The 25,952-nt window shown below is 44.3% G+C and overlaps 1 protein-coding gene across 8 annotated transcripts in view; it reads right to left on the bottom strand.

Annotated features, from left to right (window-relative positions):
- The window catches only part of LOC121453544 (PRELI domain-containing protein 2), a 72,016-nt gene extending 55,582 nt beyond the window's left edge, over nucleotides 1–16,434 (bottom strand). For all 8 annotated transcript variants that reach the window (XR_005975024.1, XR_005975025.1, XR_005975026.1 and 5 more), the window contains exons 1-2: nucleotides 16,253–16,434; nucleotides 2,008–2,065 (exon numbers count right to left, since the gene is read on the bottom strand). Coding sequence is in view for 5 of the 8 variants with exons in the window: in XM_041660415.1 (XP_041516349.1) it covers nucleotides 2,008–2,065; nucleotides 16,253–16,327 (133 nt within the window). In the remaining 3 variants the exon portion in view is untranslated. The remainder of the gene's footprint in view (nucleotides 1–2,007; nucleotides 2,066–16,252) is intronic.
- Between the last annotated feature and the right edge of the window lie 9,518 nt (nucleotides 16,435–25,952).

Here is a 25,952-nt window from a genome sequence, read left to right as displayed (position 1 = left end):
CGAGCATCCAGTGGCAGTGGCCAGTGGCCACCAGCTCAGACTCTGCCAGCTCCTGGACCACAGTCTCATGCCTAGATTTCTGACTGTTTCACTTAAACCAGTAACTAATTAACTACACGAGTTACACCCATCAAAAAATGAAAGCCCTGAGACCAGAGCATTCCTGGAGGGAAAGTTAAAACTAGTGAGAATAAAAGTAAGTGCAAGTGAAGATGAGAGGAAGCAGGGGGGCGGGGTGGGGGGTAAGCAAACTGTGAAGTGCTGTCATTTCTCTGTGAATTGCTGTGACTCAGACACAAGGCGAGGTTTCTCGGTGCTCTAACTACAGCTGCCCTAACCCCTGCTGCAAACACCATCATCACCAGGAACCTGAAGTCAGGAAACAAATGCTGCACCCCCCGCAGTCCTTTGGCAACGTCAGACAATGTGAATAGCACATGTATTAAAAATGGAGTTGTTTCTAGGCATGGAGGCACAGGCCTTTAACACCAGCCCCTGGAAGGTAGAGGCAGGTGGTGCTCTGTGAGTTCTAGGCCAGCCTGGTGAGCACAGGATGTTTCAGGTCAACCGGGGTGAAATACTGAAAAATAAAATGGAGACAGAGATGACATCCTGAAATTAACAAGATCATTTTACCATTTGACAGATAAAGAGCTTAAGCCTTTGAAAAGTTCGGTCATGAGGGAAGTAACAGAATCAGGATTCGAAATCAGGTTTGTCTCAGACCAGAAAGCAAGTTTGTCCCACATCACACAGGTGCATGAGAAAATGCTTTTGCAATCTAGTTCAATAGCTACAGATATGCAGAAAGCAGCCCGAGAAATAAGACAGTTTCATGTTGACGCAGCAGGGGAAGCTGCAGCCATGTCACCCAGCAGCACCCGTGGTTTCCAAGGCTGAATTCTGAGCGTGCTGGGCTGGTCTCTGGCTGTCTCCACAGGCTTGGGCCTCAAGCGTGCGCATGTTCAGAGCTCCTGGCACTGCCCACTCCTCAATTCCCAACACAGTAACTGTCACAATTCTTCCCCAGAAGGAGGGAATGCAAAGAGCACCAGAGACCCTAGCACCACACCCCACACCCCGAGGTGGAACACAGTCAACATCTCCTGAAGGGGTCATGAGGTATATAATTTAGATGTGTGGGCCACGTGGTCTCTTTTGCAAATACTCAGTTCTTGCTGTAACTCAGATGAAGCAGCCATTGATAGCATACAGAGGGAGTGTCTAATGTGCAGCAAATCCATGCTTACCAAAACAACACAGCGTAAGCCATAATTTGCCAAACTACAGTTATGGTTCCACAATCTAAGCAATTTATGGCAACATCACATCTGTCTGCTATTTTTAATAGCCCAGGCTAACCTTGAATTCCTAGTTCTCCCCCCTCCACCATTCAATGGCTGGGGTTGCAGACACGAGCCACACCATGCCTGGTTCGTCTGTGCGCTATCTACGATTGTTTTGCCATCTACAAATTGACATGTGATAGAGATACAGCCAAATGAGCTTAGGTATGTTAGCCAGCCTCTCTGTGCTTTAGTTTCTTCCTGCATTAAATATGAAAAACCATAATCCTACCTCAAACATTATTCTAAATGTTGAATACGCTAATGAAAAATGTTGGCACACATTAAATACTTCAACGTGCTACCTGCACCATTATGCCTGGCCTCAGTCTTACCATCAAATATAATTTAAAAAGTGACAGTGGTTATGCCTGAGATGTAATAGACACACACATACACAGACATGCACACACACACACGTGCACACATACTCACATGCATGGACACACATGTGCACACATACTCACACGTGCATGGACACACACGTGCACACATACTCACACATGCACACACACGTGCACACATACTCACACATGCACACACACGTGCACACATACACATGCACACACACACACACAAATACACACACACACATGTATCCCTTACAAAGTGAGAATCCTTAGTGACTATAACTAAAGTAGGCCATATTCAAAGAACTTACCTTTCTTTTCTTCCACAGTTTTTACAGCGATGACATTATTATCCATGGGGTTGGGGTACTAAATGAAAACACATAATGAAAAGTTAGTCTTTTAAAATTCTCTTTAAAGATGAATTAGCTGATAGAAATGACAGGTACCTGCAGGACTAGAAAGTATCTTCCAAGAAACCTCTAAGTAAAACCCAGCTTTAAATCAAGAATCTTGGTTTTACCACTCATTCAAACAAGTGAGAAGGGCTTTCATAAAATCCAGAGGCAATTTATTTAACGGGGGGGGGGGGGGGGAGGGGTTGTGGTCTTGCCTGCATATGTATGTGCACCAGGTGAGTGCTTGGTGCCAAAGAGAAGATCAGAGGATGACAGGTCCCCCAGGACTGGGGTTACAAATTATTGTGAGCCACCACATCTGCACTGAGAACTGAGCCCAGATCCAATAAGGGCTCCTAGCCAATGTCATCCCTCTGTCTCCGGGAAAATTTTTAGATCCTATATAAGTCCTGAAGAGAGAAGAGAATGAGGTGAGAATAAATAAATGAATAATAACAACAACAATAATAATGAACCAGACTAACATAAACTAAGAATATTCTCAGTGCCAGACCTGTGCTAAATGCCTTAATTATACCACCCTATCTAACAACTATTCCATTGTGAAGGAGTTACATAATATTATTATCCCTAATTTTTAAAAGCAGAAACTGGATGAAGATCGGGTTGTTTCAGGAATTAAACAGGCCAGTCCAAAACAGAAAGAATTCATTTAACTACTGCCCTGGACCATGGCCTGGTGACTGTGTTAGTACCTCAGGCAAATAACCATAAAAGGATAGGGTTCGGGCACACAGGAGCTATTTGATAAATAATTAATTTCTTTTATTAAATTGTCCTGGAAGACAATTTAGATGAATCAACATTTATAATAGCTACCATTTTTAACCTACTCGATTTACATACATGGTCTGTTAATTCTCAAAAGCATACCATGAGGTTGTATGGGTTTTACTTTTTTCTATTGCCTATATGGGAGGTCAGTCTTGGAAAAACTAAATACCCTGCTAAAATAGTTAAAAATTACTGCACCTGAGATAATGTAACTTACCCCAGATACTGTCTGACTGCCTCCATATTGAAGTTACCTCTGAGTTACTTTAACCCAACCTTTCCATTACTCAGAAGTGGAGAGAGAAGAGAGAGAGGGAGAGAATGAATGAATGAATCTCTCAAAGCCACATGACAAATGGCTTCTAACTGGAGACTGATGCTACCCCCTGCCTCCTCCCAAGGACCCCAGCTTCATAGTGTGGTCAAATGGCATCTTAACACACTGAGCAAGTACACGCTGAGGTAGGAAAAGGGGTCCTTTGCCTGGAGAACTTGAGCTTCAGGACTCCTGAATCCTTCTAAATGAAATATAAAACTCTATCAGTATGAGTTCCAAAGAAACAAGAATAAGAATAAAGATGCTTTTGTGCATGCATTCACTCAGTTCAGCCCTAGACAGCAAGACTCAAAATAACAATGACTACCTTCATGAAGCTTAGCCCTCCAGAGATCCACACTGGTAATAGAAGGGTGGACCTCGGAGTCTGTCCCTCTACAAAGGATACTTCCTGCACAGAGACATCCAAGACGCACCAACTCCCTAAACCATGAAGACAGGGTGCGAATTAGCCCTGTTACACCAACATGAAATGGAATTGTTTCCTTTACTGCATTCCAGCTTGTTCATTACATATCCATAAATGCATCCTAGTAAATGTTACAGTCACGCTGTAAGTTGTAGAAAGATAACTTAACTAAATTATGAAGGAAAATACAATGCATCGCCAGGCAGGCACAGATTACATCACTAAACTGTCAGTGAAATTCTTACAGGTTAAACTATGCAATTTCACACTTCCATTTCATTTCAATATTTACCTACTAAGAAAAAGGATATTCATTTAAATAAGGATCCTTTTCATCTTTCTTGTGATTAAACAGGCAGGAAGATAAAAATGAATGGATAGATAGACAGACAGATAGACAGTGTCTTAGTTCGAGTTTTATTGCCATGAAGAGACACCATAACCATGGCAACTCTTATGAAGGAATTCATTGAATTGTAGCTGGCTTACAGTTCAGAGGGTTAGTCCATTATCGTTATGGTGGGAAGCATGATGGCGTGCAGACAGAAATGGTGCTGAGAGTTCTACAACTTGATCCACAGGCAGCAGGGAAAGACAGTGCCTGGCTTGAGCTTCTGAGACCTCAAAGTCCGTCCACCAGTAACACAACTCCTCCAACAATGTCACACCTACTCCAACACACCTCCTAATAGCACTACTCCCCGTGAGCCTATGGGGGCCGTTTTCTTTCAAACTACGATAGATAGATAGATAGATAGATAGATAGATAGATAGATAGATAATAGATAGATAGATAGATAGATAGATAGATAGATAGATAGATAATAGATAGATAGATAGATAGATAGATAATAGATAGATAGATAGATAGATAGATAGATAGATAGATAGATAGATAGGAAAATACTGTTCCAGACACTTAGGATGTGGTCAGGAAATGAACACCACGTAGCCTCTTAAAAAATTCATACATTACTTGAAGAAACAAACAAAAGCAGTAAATAAATACGTCAGATCTGCTTAAGAGAAAATAAGACAGGGTGATAGACGGAAAAACATGGAAAACACAGTAGAAAACACTTAAAGGTCACTCGTTTTACAGTCCTTGCAAACAGCTATAAGAAAATGGAACTTTTAATAGCTAAACATGAGAACATGAACTATTCACTCTAGTAAAAATCATTTGCAAAATCTAAGTTGTTTTCCTCCATGAGTTAACAGACATAGACCTCAAGTTTCCATAAAGAATGGCGAAGGAAATTAGAGGTTTGTGTGAAACCGCTAAATACTGTGACACGGAGGGCACATATTTTAATGCATTTCAGAAATTAAAGATGTATCGAACCAAGGCTCTCTCTACCTGGCATTACTTGAAATAATAGAATGCCATCTTGTGGTAACCTACATAGTCCTGTTTTAATTCTTAACACACAAAACACATGGAAAGCCTGATACTCAGGGAGTAAGGGAGGAGAGGTTGCTCCGAGCTCATACTAGGCGCCCTTCTCACCAGCCGGGGACGACCTCAAGTGCTACTCATGATTTCTGGACATCTATTCCAACACCATATGACTATAGAACTTGATGCAATCAGATCCAGATCCGTACTGTTCCCACCCTGCATGGCTGTACTGTGCCCACCCTTCATGGCTGTACTGTGCCCACCCTGCATGGCTGTACTGTGCCCACCCTTCATGGCTGTACTGTTCCCACCCTGCATGGCTGTACTGTGCCCACCCTTCATGGCTGTACTGTGCCCACCCTGCATGGCTGTACTGTGCCCACCCTGCATGGCTGTACTGTGCCCACCTTGCAAGGCTGTACTGTGTACACCCTGCATGGCTGTACTATGTACACCCTGCATGGCTGTACTGTGTACACCCTGCATGGCTGTACTGTGTACACCCTGCATGGCTGTACTGTGCCCACCTTGCAAGGCTGTACTGTGCCCACCCTGCACGGCTGTACTGTGTACACCCTGCACGGCTGTACTATGCACACCCTGCACGGCTGTACTGTGCCCACCCTGCACGGCTGTACTGTGCCCACCCTGCACGGCTGTACTGTGCCCACCCTGCACGGCTGTACTGTGCCCACCCTGCACGGCTGTACTGTGCACACCCTGTGTGGGCTACACAGTGGCTGCTCTACACGATCTCATTTAGTTCCCTTTCAAACAAGAAAACACACTAGTAAGTATTATATGAACCCTGCTTGTTAAAAGTCTCCTGTGTAAATCCTGCGCAGAACAGAGATTGGCCTGCCCAACCCCACTCCATATTCCAGATACTCCTGGAAGCAACGTGGTCTGTTGACCCACTTCCTGCCAAAATACCCTTGTCTTTCTTGAGCCTGGTTCAGCAGCTGTGTACACACACCAGGTGCGCTGTATTTTATCGGTGAGTCTGGAGAGTTTCCAAGGTGCATTTGGCTTCATTTTTTATCTAATTTATGATTTTACTTTCTTCATAGAAAAAGCAGGCTCACTCCTTTCCTTTCCCATGATGTAAGTCTACTGCAGCGCTAAAAAAGGTAAAATGCTTACTTATCACCCACTCCTTTTCATTTTCCTCTTCACATATTAAAAGAGGCTGGAAACCATTTGAATGGAGGCATCTTGAATGGGGAAATAAAGCTACTCCTAGAATCCATAGGTTATTCAATGAAAATCCCTTTTCTAGGGATGGGCTACCTCCCTACAAATCCCTCTGCGGCCTCCAAAATAATACAGGTGATTGCCACCGCTGTTGGCTGCCCACTGGAACTAGATGGTAAGGCCCTCTTGATGAAGCAAGCACATGCTCTGGTCTAAGGACATGGAGAAATTAAGCTAGAAGTGAGCTGGATGCTCTCTCCATGACAACTGGCCCTTACTGGGTCAGCAGTGCTACGCAGATAGGGAAACTGTCCTCAGCTGCCTTGCTCAGCATTGGACCCTGCAAACGATTTTGTTGAATCTCCAGGCAAGATGTGCCCACTAGTGTTACAGTAGCAAGTCCATTATGGGGTAACCAGCCACTTTCAAAGTGGATTTGAGGCCTGCTTCATAGGACAGAACCAGTGCTCAGTACAGGAAGCCTGGTCAAAGCCCTGTGGCTGGAGAGGTCATGGGTCTACTAGGAAGGCTGCTGCTGTTGTTTTGCTAAATGGATTCACTGTGTCCATCAAACTGGCTTCTAAGTAATTATGTTTATTCCCATAGATGAATGTTGCTGCCACCTCTGGGCAGAGACCCTTCTAGACACCTTGTTCTACAACACTCTGTCCCTTTCTCCTGCTCCTACTTTCTTTAAATCTGGGCAGCCTTCCTAGTAGACCCATGACCTCTCCAGCCACAGGGCTTTGACCAGGCTTCCTGTACTGAGCACTGGTTCTGTCCTATGAAGCAGGCCTCAAATCCACTTTGAAAGTGGCTGGTTACCCCATAATGGACTTGCTACTGTAACACTAGTGGGCACATCTTGCCTGGAGATTCAACAAAATCGTTTGCAGGGTCCAATGCTCAGTAAGAGGTGGTTACTGAGAAGACATAACTGTTGGTCAAAGTTCTGAGAGTAAGTGACTATTGAACTTTCAGCCCTGAATAGAACATCTCTATCACCCCCTTCAAGGCTCCAAGAACACAATGAGAGAGGAGATTTAAAGAAAGTAGGAGCAGGAGAAAGGGACAGAGTGTTGTAGAACAAGGTCTCAAAGTATAGCACAACTTTTGTGCTCTTTTTTTATTTATTGTATTTTTTTATTGTTTTAATTGAGTTACGCATTTTTCTCCTCTCTCCTCCCTTCTTCCCCTCTCCGCTTCTACCTTCTCCCCATGACCCTCACACTCCCATTTGCTCAGGAGAGCTTGTCTTTTCTTCCTTCCCATGTAAATCCATGTATGTCTCCCTTAGAGCCTTCTAGGTTCTCTGGGATTGTGCTGTTGCATTTGTAACCTCACAGAGCTGATAAGATTGGGCTTTATCAACATTAGTCCATGATGGAGGGCACGTATAATGGCTCACCCTTCCCTGGAGATTTCTAGGCAGTTAACTGCTGCTGGTGGGGTGAAGCTCACCCCTTCCTCTCTGAAGATCTATAGACCATTAATAGTTGGGGGAGTCAGGGGGAGACATTTTCTTCAGTGGTGTAGTTACTGGTGAGATATCCACACTCCTGTAGATAGTCCCTACCCATTCTCCTGTAAGCACACAAATGAAATTTATTTGACCCTGTCTCTCTTTCTCTCTGTGTTTCTCTCAAATACACACACACATACACACACACACACACACACACACACACACACACACACACCATGAAGTAGGGAGAAGCAGTTGGGAAGAGGAAGGGTATTAGCTGGTATGGGAGGGAAACAATAGAGGGGAATGAGTTTAAATATGATAAAAAAAATATATTATATTATGTACAAAACATCATAATGCAACCCATTATTACCTATAACTCATATACATTAATAAAAAGTTGTTTAAAAGAGAGGCCCAAAAGCCACGTGATGCCAAGTTTGGAGAATGTACATTAAAGCAAATACATAATTATTAAAGTAAGAGACCAAGAAATTGAGTCCATCTATTATAGGAATCTTTAGTGCACTTATGGGTGGAGCCTTATGAAGCTATAGCCTCTACTTTTGTTTGCTAAGGGAAAGATCACCATTCAGGAAGTATTCTCTTCAAAGCAGGAAGTTATTAAAATATCAGCTATCTGAAAAGTTCAGAAGTCAATACCTGCCTTTTGAAACAGGGTCCTCCTCCTCATAGTCAATGTCTTCATAGGAATCTGCTTTTGAATAAGGTTATCTGAGAAAGCACAAAGAATGAGGACCTGTAGTAAGCCTGGCCGGACCATTAGCAAACATGTATCTGCTCCGTTCACTATAAGGGGATCTGCTACCCAGCTGCTTCCAAACACATTCAAAGGGCCTTGCTGCATGTTCAACTACACAGAGACATCACTGTATACTGCCCATCCTTTTCATGGTCTCCATAAAGTAGCTCACTCCAGAAAAAAAGGCAAAGTTGACTTATTGCAAGATCAAATGAGTCACCAGTTAATCAAGACTTCATTGATCTGCCTGGTGTGGTAACTCATGCCTGTGAATTGTAGCACTGGGGAGGCTGGGGAAGAGTACCAAGTGCCCAAGGCCAGCCTGAGCTACAGAGCAAAACGCAATTTTAACAAATGCACTTTGCCCCATGTTATATGTCTGTCTATGCCCCTGAGACAGCTTGGCACAATAATCAATATGTTCCTCTCTGCTCTCCCTGACAGGAAGCACCTTCAGGACAAGGTCATGTTTTATTTATTGTCAAAGGGTGCACAGGTCTACCATGAATAACAATTAATAGGCATATAATGAATATGTAACTATTAGCACTTGGATAGATAAAAAAATCTTCTTTCCCCGCACTAAGCCACAGCCTCCACTAGATGAGTTACTAAGCACACTTTAAAATTTAAATTGCACTTAAAAAATAATTTATCATGCAGATGTGCACCATTATTCATGCTCACCTTCTCCCTTATTGTTCTAAGTTGGTAAAGATTTCTGCTGGCTGCTCCCCCCCCCCCCCCCCGCCAACTTTTCAGTTTCACACTCCCGAGCAAACGCAAAGATATGCAGAAGTTAGCAAGGGCTTTGAAAGCACTTGCCAAGCCCCAGCATTAAGCTAAGAGCTCACATTGAAGTACACGCTACATGCATTACCTAATATCCCTCAGCAACCTTAGAAGATGGCTATTATCCTTATTCTATAGACGAGGAAACTGGGGCGCAGAAACATGAATGGAGCTGGTCACACCCCTTCAACTGTCAGCACTACAGCCTGACATGAGAGCCATGCTCCTCACCCCAACTTCTCCTCAGCTTGCAGGAGAGCCTAAGAATGGAAGACAAAAAGGGTCACCCAGCACAGGGCATAAAGATCATCTTGAGGCACTGCTTGACTCTGAGACCTAACATCTAACCAAACCACTGATTTGGGCCATGTAGATCCTCCCAAATACTTCTGGCACTCCATGGGGAAAGATGCTCCACACACATAAGTGTCAGGTCTGCAAGGGGCTGAAGATGGGATCAGAAGGAAACGTTATTAATTACCCAATCCACTTCCCACTCTAAATGGAAATAGCCCTTCATAAATCACCTTTACGAGCTTAAGAGTAAACACTGATCCTTTCCATGTAGCATGCCACTGAAATAAATAAAACCTCAGGTCACAGATGGAAGTCAAAATTTATTTTACTCCATTTTCTTACAGTATTCCAGGAATGCTTCTGACCCTGTGTTGACTTTCATCTGTTGGGGTTTTGGTTTGCTTCATTTTGTGAAATGGACAGAGGTGTTTCACTGTGTTGCCCAGGTTGACCTCAGCCTAATGAGCGCAAACAATCCTCGTGCCTCAGCTTCCCCACTACTGACTTTTGTGTAAAATTGTATACTGTGAACCACAAAAGGGTGAGCTTTCTTCATGGAACAGTTTGGTGAATGTTTCCTATGTTCTAGAGCTTCTCTGGGTGTTTGGAACAATGGAAACAGTTGACATAAATCTCCGTTGGAGTTCACCCACATTTGCAAGAAGCAAAGTCAACTTGAACAAGTCTACAGTGAAAAACCGCAAGCTCTCTGGACTCGTTTGGACAGACCAGAATCCACTCATCACCATAGCTCATTTGCATCTTTAGTAATGGCTTTACGTTCCAGGCAGATGACACGTAAGGAATTCTCTTAAGCACCCAGCACCTGAGAGACACACCCACCAAAAGGACTCCAGAAGCCTCCACAAAGAACTGCCATCTATATCACCACATCTGTTTACACAACTTCCTAGTCAAACAGAAGGAAAACATTCTAGTGATGAGTGCTGGGAAGGTAAGAATTGTACAGCCGGGCAGTTGGTGGTGCTCGCTTTTAAGGCAGATCTCCGAGTTCAAGGCCAACCTGGTCTACAGAGCAAATTCCAGGATAGCAGGCTACACAGAGAAACCCTGTCTCTGAAAAAGAAGGAAAAGGAGGAGGAGGAGGAGGAGGAAGAGGAGGAGGATGAGGAGGAGGAGGAGGAGGAGGAGGAGGAGGAGGAGGAGGAGGAGAAGGAGGGAACAAAAGAACCCAATGGCATAGTAAAGCCACAGATGCTACAGTAGTCAGAAACCACAGTTTCTGTCCTGGGTGGCATAGCCCTCCCCCATGAGGAGGCTGAGGAACACTGTACTCCACAAACAGAACATTGGATCCTTTGTTTTCTAGGTACCACTCATCTTTGAAAGCATGTGGCTAATGTTTTGCCCACAGCCGCCAACAGACAGGTGGAAGGAGATCAAATAATCTTCATGTTTTAAAAATAGTCGTGAATTAGAACTTGGAAAGCGAATCTGAACATACCGAAAGCCAGAGATCAGTAGATTCTATTTAAGACACGATGTCCTCAGTTCTAAAGCAGCTTTGCCCAACATTGTACAAAATCAGATTAAATGTCCCCAGAGCTTCTCACATGACTGTCCCTCCTGTCTACTGCTTTGCTTAAAAGAATTCCATTATTATTTTTTTAAAAAAATCATCATCATAAAGACCAAAAGAAAAGTAAAAGTACATTTTGCCCAAAATATAACTCTACCCAAAGCTTTATAAAAAAAAAAAAAAACACATGCCTGCCAAACTGTTACACTTTTGATCCTCAGAACCAGCCGAGAAGGTAGTGGCATCACAGTGATAAAGGAGGCCATGTGTACAGCTAAGCATGTTCCTCATTGCACGGGGACTCCTAATCAGGGAGTCAGTGGACCATCTCCACCCTGAGGAAGCAACTCCTTTTTTAGAAAAATCAATATTTTTATAATTCTTTGAGATCTTCACACAATGTACTTTGATCATATTCATTCCCAGCTCCTTCCCTTAACTCCTCCCAGACCTACTCACATCTCCTACCCACCCCAACTTCATGTCCTCTCATTTATTATTATTATTATTATTATTATTATTATTATCATTATATATCCCATCAACTCTAAGTTATGCTGTCCATATAGTTCTAGGTGTGGGGCCATCTACTGGAGTATTGTAGACTTCCAGGAGCTACACCCTTGAGGAAAATTAACTCTCCTGATGGAGGAAGGTCATTGGCTAATAAAGGAAATGCCTTGGCCCTTTAGCTCTAGCCCTTACTGGCTAATTCTGATATCCCGATCAACCCATCTCTAATAATCTGTGAGCACCGGTCTTACCGGGAAAGATTCAGCATGTCTAACCTGGTGGCTTGTTTCATCGCGTACTTCTGCCCGGGAGAGAGGAGCATGGTGTCTCTGCTCATGGAGTCTGAGCTCACTTCCTCTTCCTCCCAGTGTTCTGTTCTGTTTACTCCTCCCACCTATCTTCTAACCAATAAAATGGGCCAAGGCATTTCCTTTATCAGCCAATGACCTTCCTCTATCACTCTCCCTCCCTAAGAAGCCATGAACTGCCCAGAGGGAGGGTCAGGAACCCCTTTCCACTCTATGCTAGAATACTCAGTGTCTAACAGCTCTCGACCTCATCAGGGAAGTATTTTTCTGAAGTAGATGGTGGCTAACACAGAAACTCACAACTAGTCAAATGGCAGAGCATAAGGGACCGTGGAGTACACACCAACACACACACACACATGCACACACACACACACACACACACACACACACAGACACACACACACATACCTCAGAGAGACCATTCAAAGAGGAGATGAAAAGTCTGTAAGAGCTCAGGAGGACCAGAAGAAAACAGTGTCTTCTGGACATGACAGGAAGTTATTCTCATAAGCCACAGCAGCAATGGCTGCCTACAGAAATTCCTTTTTGTTGATATGTTGGTTTCATTTGTTTGGTTTGGGGTTTTCTAGGACAGGATCCAGCTAGTTAGCCCAGTGAACGCAAACATGTGATGACCATCCTGTCTCAGACTCACTATTGCTTGGCATGTGTCACCACACTTGGGTCCCTCCATAGTTATTAAATGTGCCAAACCCTCAGCGGACTATCTTATAAGGATTGCATCACATGTTGACTGAATGTACTTATATACGTGACCTCAGCTATACCACATGACACACTAAATCCAACCACATGAGCTCAGTCAACCCACAGAATCGCCAGCATTAAAAGCCTGTCACTAGACAAGGTCCCTAAGTTCTGGAGTGATTTGTTGCACAAAAACAGCCAACAACTGTTGTGTCCCACCATCGCACAGCGAAGCCAAGCTTCGTGTTAGGTACAGTGGTCCACCCAGAAGAAAAGCAAATGAATCAAGGAGCACTGCACCCAGCAAAGCAGAACCCTGAACCACTGTCCTTCCCACTCATCTCCTGAGTGGCCACTGTGTCAGGGCTGGAAACACAGAGTGCTGGTAAGACACAGGCTTCCGATTAGATGGGCTGAGATCCCGGCTCTCCTTCCTGCTAGGTGGGGGTGCTTAAAGAGTTACTGAGACTTCTCTGAGCCTCAGTTTCCCCCACGACGTGAATAAGTCAGTCATGATGACTTCTTGGGCTGCTTGGAGAAGTAAAGACAATATTGTGTTATTCAGAGCAAATGCCCACATGTATACACACATACATAAATATATAATACATACATACAGATATGTGTGCACACAGACATACATACACACATACACACAGAGTGAGAAAGATAGAGGAAGAGACAGAGGGAGGAAGAAAGAGAGGGAGGGAGGGAGGGAGGGAGGGAGGGAGGGGGGAGGGAGGGAGGGAGGGAGGGAGGAAGGAAGGAAGGGAATGATGGGTTGCCTAGAAAACGCCTATCTATGTTTCAGCAAACCTTTTATAGATGTGACTTTTCTGTGAAAGCCTACCTGAAGTCCTCCATGTAGGACTGCTGCAGGCCTCCCCACCACCCTGCAGGTTCCCTGTGTGAGGTATGCATCACCCATTGAAATTATGCTGACCTGTCATCATTTATTAATGTTGGGCTCACGCTTTAAAACCCATCGCCTATACCTGAAACCTTTGCGTAGGAGTACACTGCAAAGGAGCGTGTGTATGGTGTGGTGTGCATGGTTTGGAGGACGGAGATCTGCTCCAGGAGTTGAAAGGGGAGGAGGACACACCCAAAAGTTACCTCTGACCTTCCAGATGGTCGGTGAAGCCTAGACAAAGTGTCCCTCCCATTCTGAAAAGGCAGGGATCTCCTTCTCATGATGACAACCCTTCTCCAAAGGACAGTTACAGTTTGCTTCTTGACTGCTCCCCACAGACTGTGTGTTAATGGTTAGGTCTCAGGGCAGCCCAGTGTGGATTCTGGAAGAGGTGGAGAATGGCAGAAAGAAATTGGGTCCATGCCCTTGAGTTGAATTATGGGACCGCAGTCCGTCCACCCTTTTCTACTTAGCTGCCTGGCTCAGACACAAGGTTTGCTCCACCCTAGGCCCTGCCTTGAGATGCTGCCCCTCCACAGGCCCAGAGTGGCAGTGCAACTGGGCTGGTTATTTTTTTGTCAACTTAGCATCAAGTAGCATCACCTGGAAGGATGGAGCTTCAATTGAGGAACTTCATCTTTCAGACTGGCCTGTGGGCGTATCTGAGGGAAAATCTCTTGATGAATGATTGGTGTGGGAGGGTCCATTCCACTGTGAGTGGTGCCATAACTGGGCAGGCTGAGCAAGGCATAGCGAATAAGCCAGTGATGTCCCTCCATTCCCCGTGCTTCAGTTCCTGCCTCCGGGTCCCTGCCCTGAGATTATGCACTGTCTTCCCTCAGTGATGGACTGTGGCCTGGGAGCTTGCGAGATGAAATAAATCCTTCTGTCCCCAGGTTGTTTTTTGGCCAGTGTTTTCTCAATGCATCAGAGGAGCAAAGGAGGACAGAAATTGGTACAGAAGGGGGGGATATTGCTGTGATGGACCTGACCGTGGCGTTTTGGGGGGAAGAATTGTGGAAGGAGTTTCATGAGCTGTTACAAGAGACTGGAAGGAAGTTAGCCGCGCGAGCCAGGGAAAGTGAGCCAGTAAACAGCATTCCTCCACGGTCTCTGCCTTCAGTTTCTGTCTTGTGCTCCTGCCTCAACTTCACGCAATGATGAAATACAGCCTGTAAGTTGAAATAAACCCTTTCCTCCCCCAAGCTGCCTTTAGTCAATGTTTTATTACAACAGAAATCAAGCTAGATCGGGTAATTATGGACTGGAGCCTTCATAACTGTGAACCAAAGATAGCCATTTCCTCCTCGCAAGCTCATTACACCATCACAGCAGAAAAGGGGCCAACAGAAAAATGCACTGCGCACCCACTCCAAACTGCCAGTCTGAACAAAACATGTGCACGTGTGCCTAGAAGCCTGGTCCAAGACAAAGTCTACACCAGATTCACTCACTCACTCATTCCTTCCTTCCTTCCTTCATTCATTTCATCAGACTGTTGCTGAGGACCCGGCAGGTGTAAGGCACCTTCTAATGTTTCTAGCTCCCAAAGTTCAATGAGCTATCCCCCCCCCCCAAAAAAAGGAAAATGTTTGACTTGAACTTCACCCCATATAAGCTCCCTCCCCTGGGAGTTGCCTCAGTCAGGGGGCTGGATGTAAAGCCTCCAGCCAAACAGAAAGAAAGAAAAAAAAGGAAATGAAAGGAAAAAAACAAAGATCTCCACAGCAACACTGTACTGAATACCCTACCTTGGGTCCCCAGCTGTGTCTCTCTCAGCAATGGAGGCCCCTCCTGTAATGGAGGTTCTGACCACCCTCCCAGCACCCCGTGGCTATCTTCCAGGGTAGCCAGATCCCATGCTACAATTCACAGGCAGCTACAGGGACTTAGAAGACTTATAGGTACAACTCCTCATCTTACAAACACAAAATCTTGACGAGAAGACCTCCGACCAGGGCCACCCAGAGACCTAAGTGAACTGGAAGCAGATTAGTCCAGGATCGCACCCCACAGGTCTGGGTGACAACCAGTTCTCAAGAATCTTTTCCACTCTACTGTTAGCCTGAAGCACCATCTGAGGAGGGCCATTGAACACAAAACTGCAATATTATAAACAGCAGTATTTCAAAGACCTTATAACCATCAATCCTCTGATAAACACTCTTTAATAATTGATTACCTCACTCGAATCCTCGCAACAACACTAGGAGTGTGCGCTGTTATTCTCACACCACAGATTAGCAAACTAAGGTCCAGAGACAGTGAGCTCTGCAGGGCGCCCCACAGCTATTTAGGAAAAGAGAAAGTCTTGAAACAGTGTAGCAACGCTGAGTCTACCAAGATCACAGCTTCAGGGCCGAGTTTTAGAGCTGAAGGAGGGGGTGATGAACTAGAAGGCTGGACCAGACAGTCCACCCAGGGAAGCCACCCAGAGCCAACAACATCCGCTTGAGGCAAGTGGGATGCGGACGTGAGGCCCTGCACGGCAGCCTCCGCTCCTCCCAGAGAGCAACCTTCGAGGAATTCCGCCTCCACCCTCCCCGGTGCATCCCGAAAGCAGCACGCGCGCTGGAGGGGGACCCGGAGAATGGATTAGGACCCCTGAGCTTTTTGGGGTCCTGTCATTGCGCGACAGGGGGAGGGGGCGGGGGGGGGGGGCGGACAGTAAGGCTCTCGGCAGCGGGCACACCGCCCGGGTCGGAGGGACTGATACCTTTCGGAGGAAGCAAGCGACCACCTGCTCGAAGGGGTACTGGAACACCTGGTGAACGTCCACGGTGACCCCCATGTCGCGCACCCTTCTCCAGGCGCCTCGCCGAGCTCCGGCCACACCCCTTTTCAAACTTCTTAAACTTTATTGTACCCCTCGGAGACAAGGCTATAGGTCACACCCACGTCCCCTTTCACTTGTGTTCTTTAAAGATAGCACCGGAGACGCCCCAGACCCCAGCGACGGGGAAGACGGTCTCAAACACGTGCCCTCCCTGGCCACGCCTGCAGATAGTGCCCTGCCTCTGAGCCACCCGGTTACACCCTGCAACCCTGCGCTTTGCAGCCAGATTTTTAAGCCGTCACTGCCGGAGGTCACAGAATATATCTTCTGTTGACAGAACCAAATAGGAAAAAGATATAATAAATACATTAAGTCTCCGCCCTGAAACTGTGGGTGTGTGTGGTGTTTCAACCTGGCTCAGCTAAATCCGGCCAGACAAAGGCCAGCGGCTGCACGCGTCACTAATCTGCCAGAGTGGGACTGGGCCTCTGGAGAGGAGGAAGCTGCTCTTTTCCCAGAACAATCTAGGAAAGAGAGTCCGCCTTTGCGAGCAACTCGAGGAAGTTCCTTGGCTAAGGTTAAGCAACAGCCTGCAAGAAAAAAGATACAAAAGAAGTGTATCCCTTCCTCCAAAGAGCAGTTGTTAATAGAGGAAGCAAATGTTGCATTTATTCACTAAATTATTCACCTGTTTCTGGAATCTCAGAGTTGTTTTGATTTGCATTTCTCTTATGACTAAGGATGTTGAGCATTTTCTTCAGTGTCTTTCAGCCATTTTAGATTCATCACAACAGAATGTTTAACTAAGGATGTAACCTGCAATCCTTCAACTGGTCTATTTATTTCCTTGTATCATGTTAATCCAGTTTTTATCTTAATCCTACCTTTTGGGGTTGGGGTATTTTAAGCAAATGGAAATTAAACGCAGGTGATTTCAGTATTCATTCACTGGAACTTCCTCCTGGTACTATCCTATGATTTTGTTTTATTATTTTCACTCGTGTCTTTGTTCTCTTTACTAATGTTCTAATCTCCATGCCTCCTGCCCTGGTAAGTGGTATTTTTGTGGAAGCTGGTCTCCAACACCTGCTCTCCTCTTTCCTCCTCCCCCCTTTATCCTCATAGCCTGTTTCATTTCTACTTTCTTTTTCATTTGTTTGCTCTCTCGCTTGCTTGCTTGCTTGTTTGCTTCCTTGCTTGCTTGCTTCTTTTCAAGACAAAAGGTTTCTCTGTAACCTTGACTGTCCTGGAACTAGCTCTATAGACCAGGCTAAACTCAGACTCAGAGATTTGCCTGCTTATGCCTCCTGAGTGCTGGGATTAAAGGCCTATGGCACCACTGCCAATGATTTCCACTTTCTTTGTTGCTGATGACATTTCTTTATTTGACAATTTCATGCAAGTCTATATTTTACTCATTTCACCACCTGTGAATCTGATTTTCTGTCTTATCCCTCCCATCTCCACAGAATTCCTTCTTCTCACTTTCTATTTTTTTGTTTTGTAGGTGTGTGTGTGTGTGTGTGTGTGTGTGTGTGTGTGTGTGAATCTAATTAGGGTTACTGGGATGGCCTTGGGTAGGTTACTAAATGGAGCATGGACAGCCCACCAGCAGCCACAACATTGAAGAAAATGACTACCCCACGCCCAGAAACCATTAATTGCCAATATTCCTCATGGAGGAGAAGGGTGTCACCTCTATCCTTCCTCTATCCATGATGAAATGTCAATAGGCCCAGTCTAGACTAGATCTTGTGCAAAGCTAAAGCTTATTGTAGTTTGTGAGTGCAATCGCCATGCTGTGTCCAGGAAGCTGTATCACAGAATTCTTCGTTAATCTCTGGTTCTTAGATTCCTTTTTCAATATCTTCCTGAACTTTGAAAGGGGTGATAATCTAGACATACATACATAAATGTCCAGATTAAGCCTGAGCACTTAAGATTCACTTATTCTCAATATATTGACCAGCTATGAATCTCTACCTTAACTGTCTCCCACATCAAAAAAAAAAAAAAGCTTTTCTGACTAAAGCTAAAAGCAACACTGATCTATGGTTATAAACAAACACTTAGGAGTCAGATTAACACCAGGTTCATTTGGCAAAACAATAACAGCAACATCCTCACTGAGATCCTCACTGGGGCCTATGACTTCCACAGTCAAAAGTTTTGGCCAAGCTTGCAGTGCCAGGAAAGAATTCCCTCCTGTGAAGTAGGCCTCCATTATATGCGGAAAGCAGTTGGTTACTCCTGTAATAGCCATGCCATTATTGTACCAGAGGGCACATCTTGCCTGGAAGGTGTATATTATACTATATGGGGTACACAGCTAGGTAAAGCCATTTGATGACTTTTCACCACCATCAGGCTACACAATATCCTACCACACTACAAAAGCTAGCCAGCAGAGGGGCTTGCAACTTAAGTCAACCTTGATTTCTCTATATCCTACAATCATTATGCTTTCATGTCATGTGTACATACGTTATTTTGTATATCTATATGAAGTCTAAGAACCACATGAGAAAAAACATGTATCTTTCTAAGACTTCTCACAGTTATCTCCTAGGGTGTCCATTATCCCACAAACCACATAACTTCATTCTTCATTATGGATGGAAAAACTTCCTTCGTCTATATACACCATATTGTCCTTATCCATTCCTCTATTGATGGACACCTAAATCACTTCCATTACTTGGCTATTGTGTAAACTGTTTCCATAGACACTGATGTGTAAATATCTTTGTGGTATTTTAACTTGAAGTCTTAGGGTGGATTCCCAGTAAGTCTATTTTTAGTTTACACACACACACACACACACACACACACACACACATAGCAACAGTGGTTAATTTTTAATCCCCGTGTTACAAAATTTTTCCTGGGGACACATGAACAAACATCTGTTCACTTCACGTGGAGCACCAACAAAAGACCAGATGCCAGAGTAAATAAACAGTTCCAACAAAACAAGCCTGGTAAATGAATTGGTTTATTGCAGCATGAATTACGGCTCCAAGGTATCAGCATCACTAAAAAGCCCACTCATGATTGGCAGCAACTCGCAGATGCTCCATCCCTGGCCCTCTTTCCACAGGTCACAGGCAGCTCCACTTAAGAGTCCTCTCTTCCCCCTATAAATTGTTTGCTGCCCATGTGACCTGGAAACAGATCCTGTGTGTCCTGTAGCTTTCTGAGATTCTTGACTCTTATAAGTTTCATTGCTTCCTGAGTCTTAGGACTCTCCCTCTAATACGTGGTGCTTCATTTCAGAGGAAAAAGCTACAGAAGCCTCACTTTGCTAAACCTATAAGCAGCATTTCTCTGATCTGCTAAGTGATACGTGGGCCTGTTGCCATAGCTACTACTTGAGATGAATGTCTTGATGGGAGAACTCCACGATATCACCAACCCTTCTTACAGAGGGGTAGAAACATCTCCTGGCAGGCCTATAATCCCAGAACTTGAGAAGGAGAAGCAGGAAGATAAAGTGTTCAAGACCAGCCTGGACTACTCTGTCTCAGAAAGAAAGAAAGAAAGAAAGAAAGAAAGAAAGAAAGAAAGAGAAAAACACAAACTCAAACAAATAAAATACGGGTCTCCTGGGAACCTGCACAGATACACAAAGCAGAAATAATATGCTTGAAGGAGTATGCTGTACTATTGTATTGTTAAGAATGATATCCCCAGAATAAGATAGGTTAGGGCGTGATTAGCACTTTAAGCGAAGGAAAGGAAAAAAAAATCTTACCAGTAGGCTCAGAACCTCATCTTGCCTCTTCCCAGCTGGACAGGGAAAGGCTTTCTAGTTAATTCCCTTATCAGCAAAAGTTTGGAGCTACAAAAGATGAAATGGTTACCTCTGGTCTCTACCCTGAACTTGCATTAACTGGACTCACAAAGCAGTAAAGAATACTGATCTAGCAACATAGTCAGACAGACCTTTTCCTCACACACCATTGTCTTCTATTTCAGTCTCGCCCAGTATCCTAAAAAGAATCCTTTTTAATGTGCTGTCTGTTCTGTAGGCACAGTGGCTTTTGACCTAGGCTCATTCAGTTTTCTTTGTCAACCATTACTGAACCTAAAATCCCTACCTGCCTTATCCATTGCTTCCCTCCGCGACCCATGGAACAGGAGTATGTGCTGGGATGGGGTTATTTCCACTCCTGTTATTTTTCTCCTTTTTCATGCTATCATGTTTGTGTGCCTTTTCTTCTTTTTTATCTTCCTGGTATGAGTGCATTTTGAGAAACCTTCAAAGGATAGAGGGGGAAAGTTCCCTTAGCCCTGCAATACTCATGCCTGCTTCTGTTACCCCAAAATGGGAGCCCTGGGTCTTTACTCTCTTCTGATCACCAGTTTCTCCCACAATGTGTCCTTAGGCATTTGCTCACTAACCTCTGGCTAAGTGGCCACTAAAGCCCAAAATCATGTTCTGAAAGGTTAGAGGACCCAGCGCTTGTTGGCACTATGTGAGATTGATTGACTACATGACTAATCTAAAAACAAATGCCACCTGCCCATTTCAAGGACATCAAAACAGTCTAAAGGTAAAAGTGCATGCCATGCTAAACAGCATAAGACCTGTGACCATGTGACTCAGATTTGCTGCCAGTCTGTACAATAGAAATCTTCATTGCAGAGCATGTCTCCCAAGGAAGAATAAAAGACTACAAAACTGATTTATTTCTTAACTTATCTAAAAACTTTTTGGTATCTTAGTTACTTAATATTGCCATGACAAAACATCACAACCAAAGCGACTTATTAAAAAAAAAATCTAATGTGAAGACCCATAGTTCCACGGGGTTAGAGTCTGTGATCATCACGGTGGGGAACATGGTAGCAGGCAGCCATGGAACTAATATTTGATCTATAAACACCAAGTATGTGCAGAGAGATAACTAACTGGGAATGCATGGATGTTTGAAACTTCAAAGTCCACCCTCAGTGAAGTACCTCCTCCAATGAGGTCATACCTCCCAATCCTATCTAATCAGTTCCACTAACTGAGAAAGGACCAACCAGTCAAACATATGCTCCTACAGGGCTACTCTCCTCCAAGCCAGCATAGGTGGTCAGCCTTATGTGGTCTTTGTGACACCAAATGGCTCATGCAGGAGCTTTTGTGAGATACCAAACTCACTTTCTCTCTCTTCTCCATGGCTCATCTTTCTCAATTTTTAGTTGAAATTTCCAGAGAGAAGGTTTAACAATAACATTTGGTTATATATTATATATGCCAGATATATAAGTGAATTTTAGGGAGTCTATCTTAGGGGAGAAAAACAGGAGAAAATTACGAAGCCCCTGACTCTTCAAAAGTTTAAAGTACCTAGTCCTAGACAGCTGCCAAGATCTTTTAACTTCTTTTTTTTCTGGTGCCAGGGATGAAACTCGGGGCCTTAAGTGTGAAAGCTACTATTTCTGAGATATACCTTCTGCCCACCTTGTTTCTTTTAATACAAAAGTATTAAGTTGGGTGTTGTGGTACATCCCTGTAACCTTAGCACCTATGAAAGCTGAGATGGGAATATGGCAAAGCTAACTTGAGCTACATCGTGAGACTTGTCTCAATAAATAATAAATAAATAAATTCACAGCATGACTCCGCACTTCATTTTGGAATATAGTTTTTAAACCTCAACTACGTACACTCTGTTCTAACAAAATCATGCTGACTGTTTTCGTTGGAGAGAGGTAAGAGAGATCACTGGGGGAAGGGGAGTAATTGTTGTACCTCTGAAAAGAGACAATGGTACTTGGTAGATACTTGAGTACACAGATGGGCAGTGTTACTATTCTAGGTCTACTTTGAAGGCAGAGATAGCCTGATGGATGAGGGGTGAGAAGTCAGAGAAAAGAGAAGGGAAAGGTCATCCTGGCATCACCTTGGAAAGGATCGCATGTGTATGGTAGAAACCAATATCTGTATCACTGTTCTGGGGGTACTATAAGGAAGTACCATACACTGACTGGCTTGAACAGCAGAAGTGTGTTATCATGTACCTAAGGCATCCAGGAGTTAGAATTAAAAGCAGCATCAACACAATGGACTGCCTCATGCCTCCCCCAGCTCCCAAAAGTGTCACACAGTCATTACCAATAGATGGCATTCTCCTTATGGCTTCACATGTCTTCCCTCTATTCACCATCTTTTGTGTCTACATTTTCATAAGGATGTCACTTAGGTTAAATTAAAACTAACCCGAGTCTGGTATATAGCATTCAGAAGGCTCTGGGTTCAATCCTTAGGACCACAAAATCTTCTTGGGGAGGAGAGCTACCCTAATGATTTGGTGATTTCAATTGTTACAGACTGCACTGTATTACCACAAAATGCCTGTACTGAAGTCCTTCTATAACTGCATTTATCTACCTGTTCATTTATTTTGGGTACCAGGGCTGGAATCCAGGATCTCAAATAGACTATGTACTCTACCACTGAGTTATAATCCTAGTGATTTAACTATACTTTGAGATAGGGGTTTTGGAAAGATGATTAAATTAAAATAATGTTTTCAAATTGAGTCCTAATCTAATATGACTGTGGCATTAGAAGAAGGAGAGACAGGTGAGAACAGAGGGAGAAGGGTCATCTCCGAGCCACCGAGAAGCCAATCTGCCGACAGCTCCATCTCAGACTCAGAGTCTCCAGAGCAAGGAAACACATTTCTGTTGTTTAATCCTCCCCCCGCTATACACTGTGATGAATCCTGGTAGACTAACTCATCTGCTGAGACCTTCCTTCCTGATGAGATCAAATTCAGACGTCCTGAAGTTGGAATGTCAACCCATTTTTAGAGAACACACTTTAACCCATAATGCCAGGCGTGGACTAGCAGAGATGGAAGACAAAAGAGCTCCTGGTGGCACTGAACTCCATCTCTGGTCCCTTTTTCCTTTTGTGTAGTCTCTCCTTAGATTCTATGAGTTTCAGCAAGATTCTTCCATTAAACCTTTCCTTTAACCGAGCGGTGGTGGTACACACCTTTAATCCCAGCACTCAAGAAGTAGAGACAGGCAGGTCTCTGTGAGTTCAAGGCCAGTCTGGTCTACAAGAACAAGTTCCAGGACAGCTAAGGCTGTTACACAGAGAAACCCTGTCTCCAAAAAAAAAAAAAAAAAAAAAAAAAAAAAAAAAAAAAAAAAAAATCTCTCTCTTTTAGTACTTAATTTTATTTTTTTTGTTTTTTTTGTTTTTCTCTAATTTTATTTTTTTAACATTTTTTTATTGAGAAAAGGAAAAAAAAACAAATTTCCTCCTCCTCCCAGCCTCCCATTTCCCTCCCCCTCCTCCCACCCTTCTCCTCCTCCTACCACTCTTCTCCCCCTCCCCCCACTCCTCTCCCCCTCCCTCTCCAGCCCAAAGAGCAGTCAGGGTTCCCTGCCCTGTGGTAAGTCCTAGGTCCTCCCCCCTCGGTCCATTTCTAGGAAGGTGAACATCCAAACTGGCTAGACTCCCACAAAGCCAGCACATTACGTAGGTTCAAAACCCCGTGCCATTGTCCTTGGGTTCTCATCAGCCCTCATTGTTCGCCATGCTCAGAGAGTCCAGTTTTATCCCATGCTTTTTCAGTCACAGTCCAGCTGGCCTTGGTGAGCTCCCAATCGATCAGCTCTACTGTCTCAGTGGGTGGGTGCTCCCCTCGTGGTCCCGACTTCTTTGCTCATGTTCTCCCTCCTTCTGCTCCTCATTGGGACCTTGGGAGCTCAGTCCAGTGCTCCAGTGTGGGTCTCTGTCTCTGTCTCCATCCATCACCAGATGAAGGTTCTATGATGATATGCAAGATATTCGTCAGTATTGCTCTAGGATATGGTCATTTCAGGTTCCCTATCCTCAGCTGCCCAAGGAACTAACTGGGGACCTCGGCTTGGGCATCTGGGAGCCACTCTAGGTTCAAGTCTCTTGCCAACCCTAAGAAAGTGTGGAATATCTACACATTAGAGTACTATGCTGCGGTAAAAAACAATGACTTCTCAAATTTTGCATGCAAATGGATGGAAATAGAAAACACTATTCTGAGTGAGGTAACCCATACCCAAAAAGATGAATATGGGATGTACTCACTCATAATTGGTTTCTAGCCATAAACAAGGGTCACGGAGTCTACAATTGGTGATCCCAAAGAAGCTAAGTAAGAAGGTGAACCAAAGGAAAAGCATATAGTTGTCCTCTTGGCTATGGGAAGTAGACAAAATTGCCGGGGAGAAAATTGAGATCTTGGGGGTGGGGTGGGATGGGGGTAAGGGGAGATGGGGAGAGAAAAGGGAGAAGGGGAGAATGGGGGGAACTTGGGGAAAAAGGAGGATTGGGATAAAGGAAGGTTGGATAGGGGAGCACGGAAGCACAATTCTTAGTTAAGGGAGCCACCTTAGTACTTAATTTTAATTGGAGAACTAAGACTACTTCTTCCTAATAGGATGTGGGAGGATAGAATAATGAGTTTATGTGTTAAAAGAAAGAAAACAGACACTTTGTTGTCCAGTCTGTTTTCTGTCCCCAAATCAACCCAACTCCTGAGACCTTGCAAAGTCAAGCTGCCATTCATACTTACTTTGATTTCACCTTGATTGTTGAAAAATTTATTCATTTTGTTTGGTAAGATTGCGTCCTTAAATGGCCAACCATCTCACACCATGAGTGCTATTTTTAAAAGCCTCTATTTAAGAAACTTCTTGTCTGAGAAGATGGGTTATAAAAGACTGGTCTCATACCAGACTAAAGGCCAGAAATTACTGAAGGACCTCTGTGGTCATACAACAGAAAATAATAACGACTAAAATCCAAAGGCAGAGCTAGGGAGATGAATCAGTGTGTCAAGTCCTAGCTGTGCAAGCCTGCGGACCTCAGTTCGAATGCCCAGAATACATACAAAGCCAGCACAGCATCACTCCTCCGTAATCCCAGCATTCCTGTGACAAGATGGGAGGCAGAGACAGGAGAGCCCCTGGAAGCTTAGGACCAGCTATCCCAGTGTATAAAACACAGTGGCAAACAGCAGAGAGACCTTGGAAGGGGAAGGTGAGAACTTACACCTGACACACACACACACACACACACACACACACACACACACACACACACACACACAGAGAGAGAGAGAGAGAGAGAGAGAGAAACAGAGAGAGACAGAGAGACAGAGAGACAGAGAGAGAGAGAGAGAACTTCAAATGAAATGATGCTTGCCCAGCAGCTAGGAAGCCCAGGATTGGGTCATGAATTTAAAACAAAAGAAGCAAAAGGAAAAAAAAGGCAACTAAATGTAGTGAGACGTAGAAACAATATACTAAGTTTCACGTGATTTTTGTTCTTGCTGCTGGGGATTGATCTAGGAGCTAAGCCCATGACTTACTCATGAGTCCCCCATAGCATAGCTCTTTAATGCGAGTGGGGGCTGGCAAAACGACTCAGCAATTAAAAGCACTTGCCCACATAAATGTGTGACAGGAGGACCATCCCCAGAACCCACCTCAGTGTGGAAGGAGACAAGTGACTCTACAAAGCTGTCCTCTGACCTCCATATGTACAAGCGACACCCTCATGTTTACACACAAGTCATGCACACACACACACACACACACACACACACCATCCATACACACAATAATAATAATGATAATAATAATAATA

This window comes from Microtus oregoni, unplaced genomic scaffold (assembly GCF_018167655.1).
Source record: "Microtus oregoni isolate MIOR12 unplaced genomic scaffold, Mior012 000011F_ref0000422, whole genome shotgun sequence".
Classification (NCBI taxonomy): Eukaryota; Metazoa; Chordata; class Mammalia; order Rodentia; family Cricetidae; genus Microtus; species Microtus oregoni.
The sequence above is the reverse complement of the archived record's forward strand: the minus strand, read 5'-3'. Positions and strand labels throughout refer to the sequence as shown.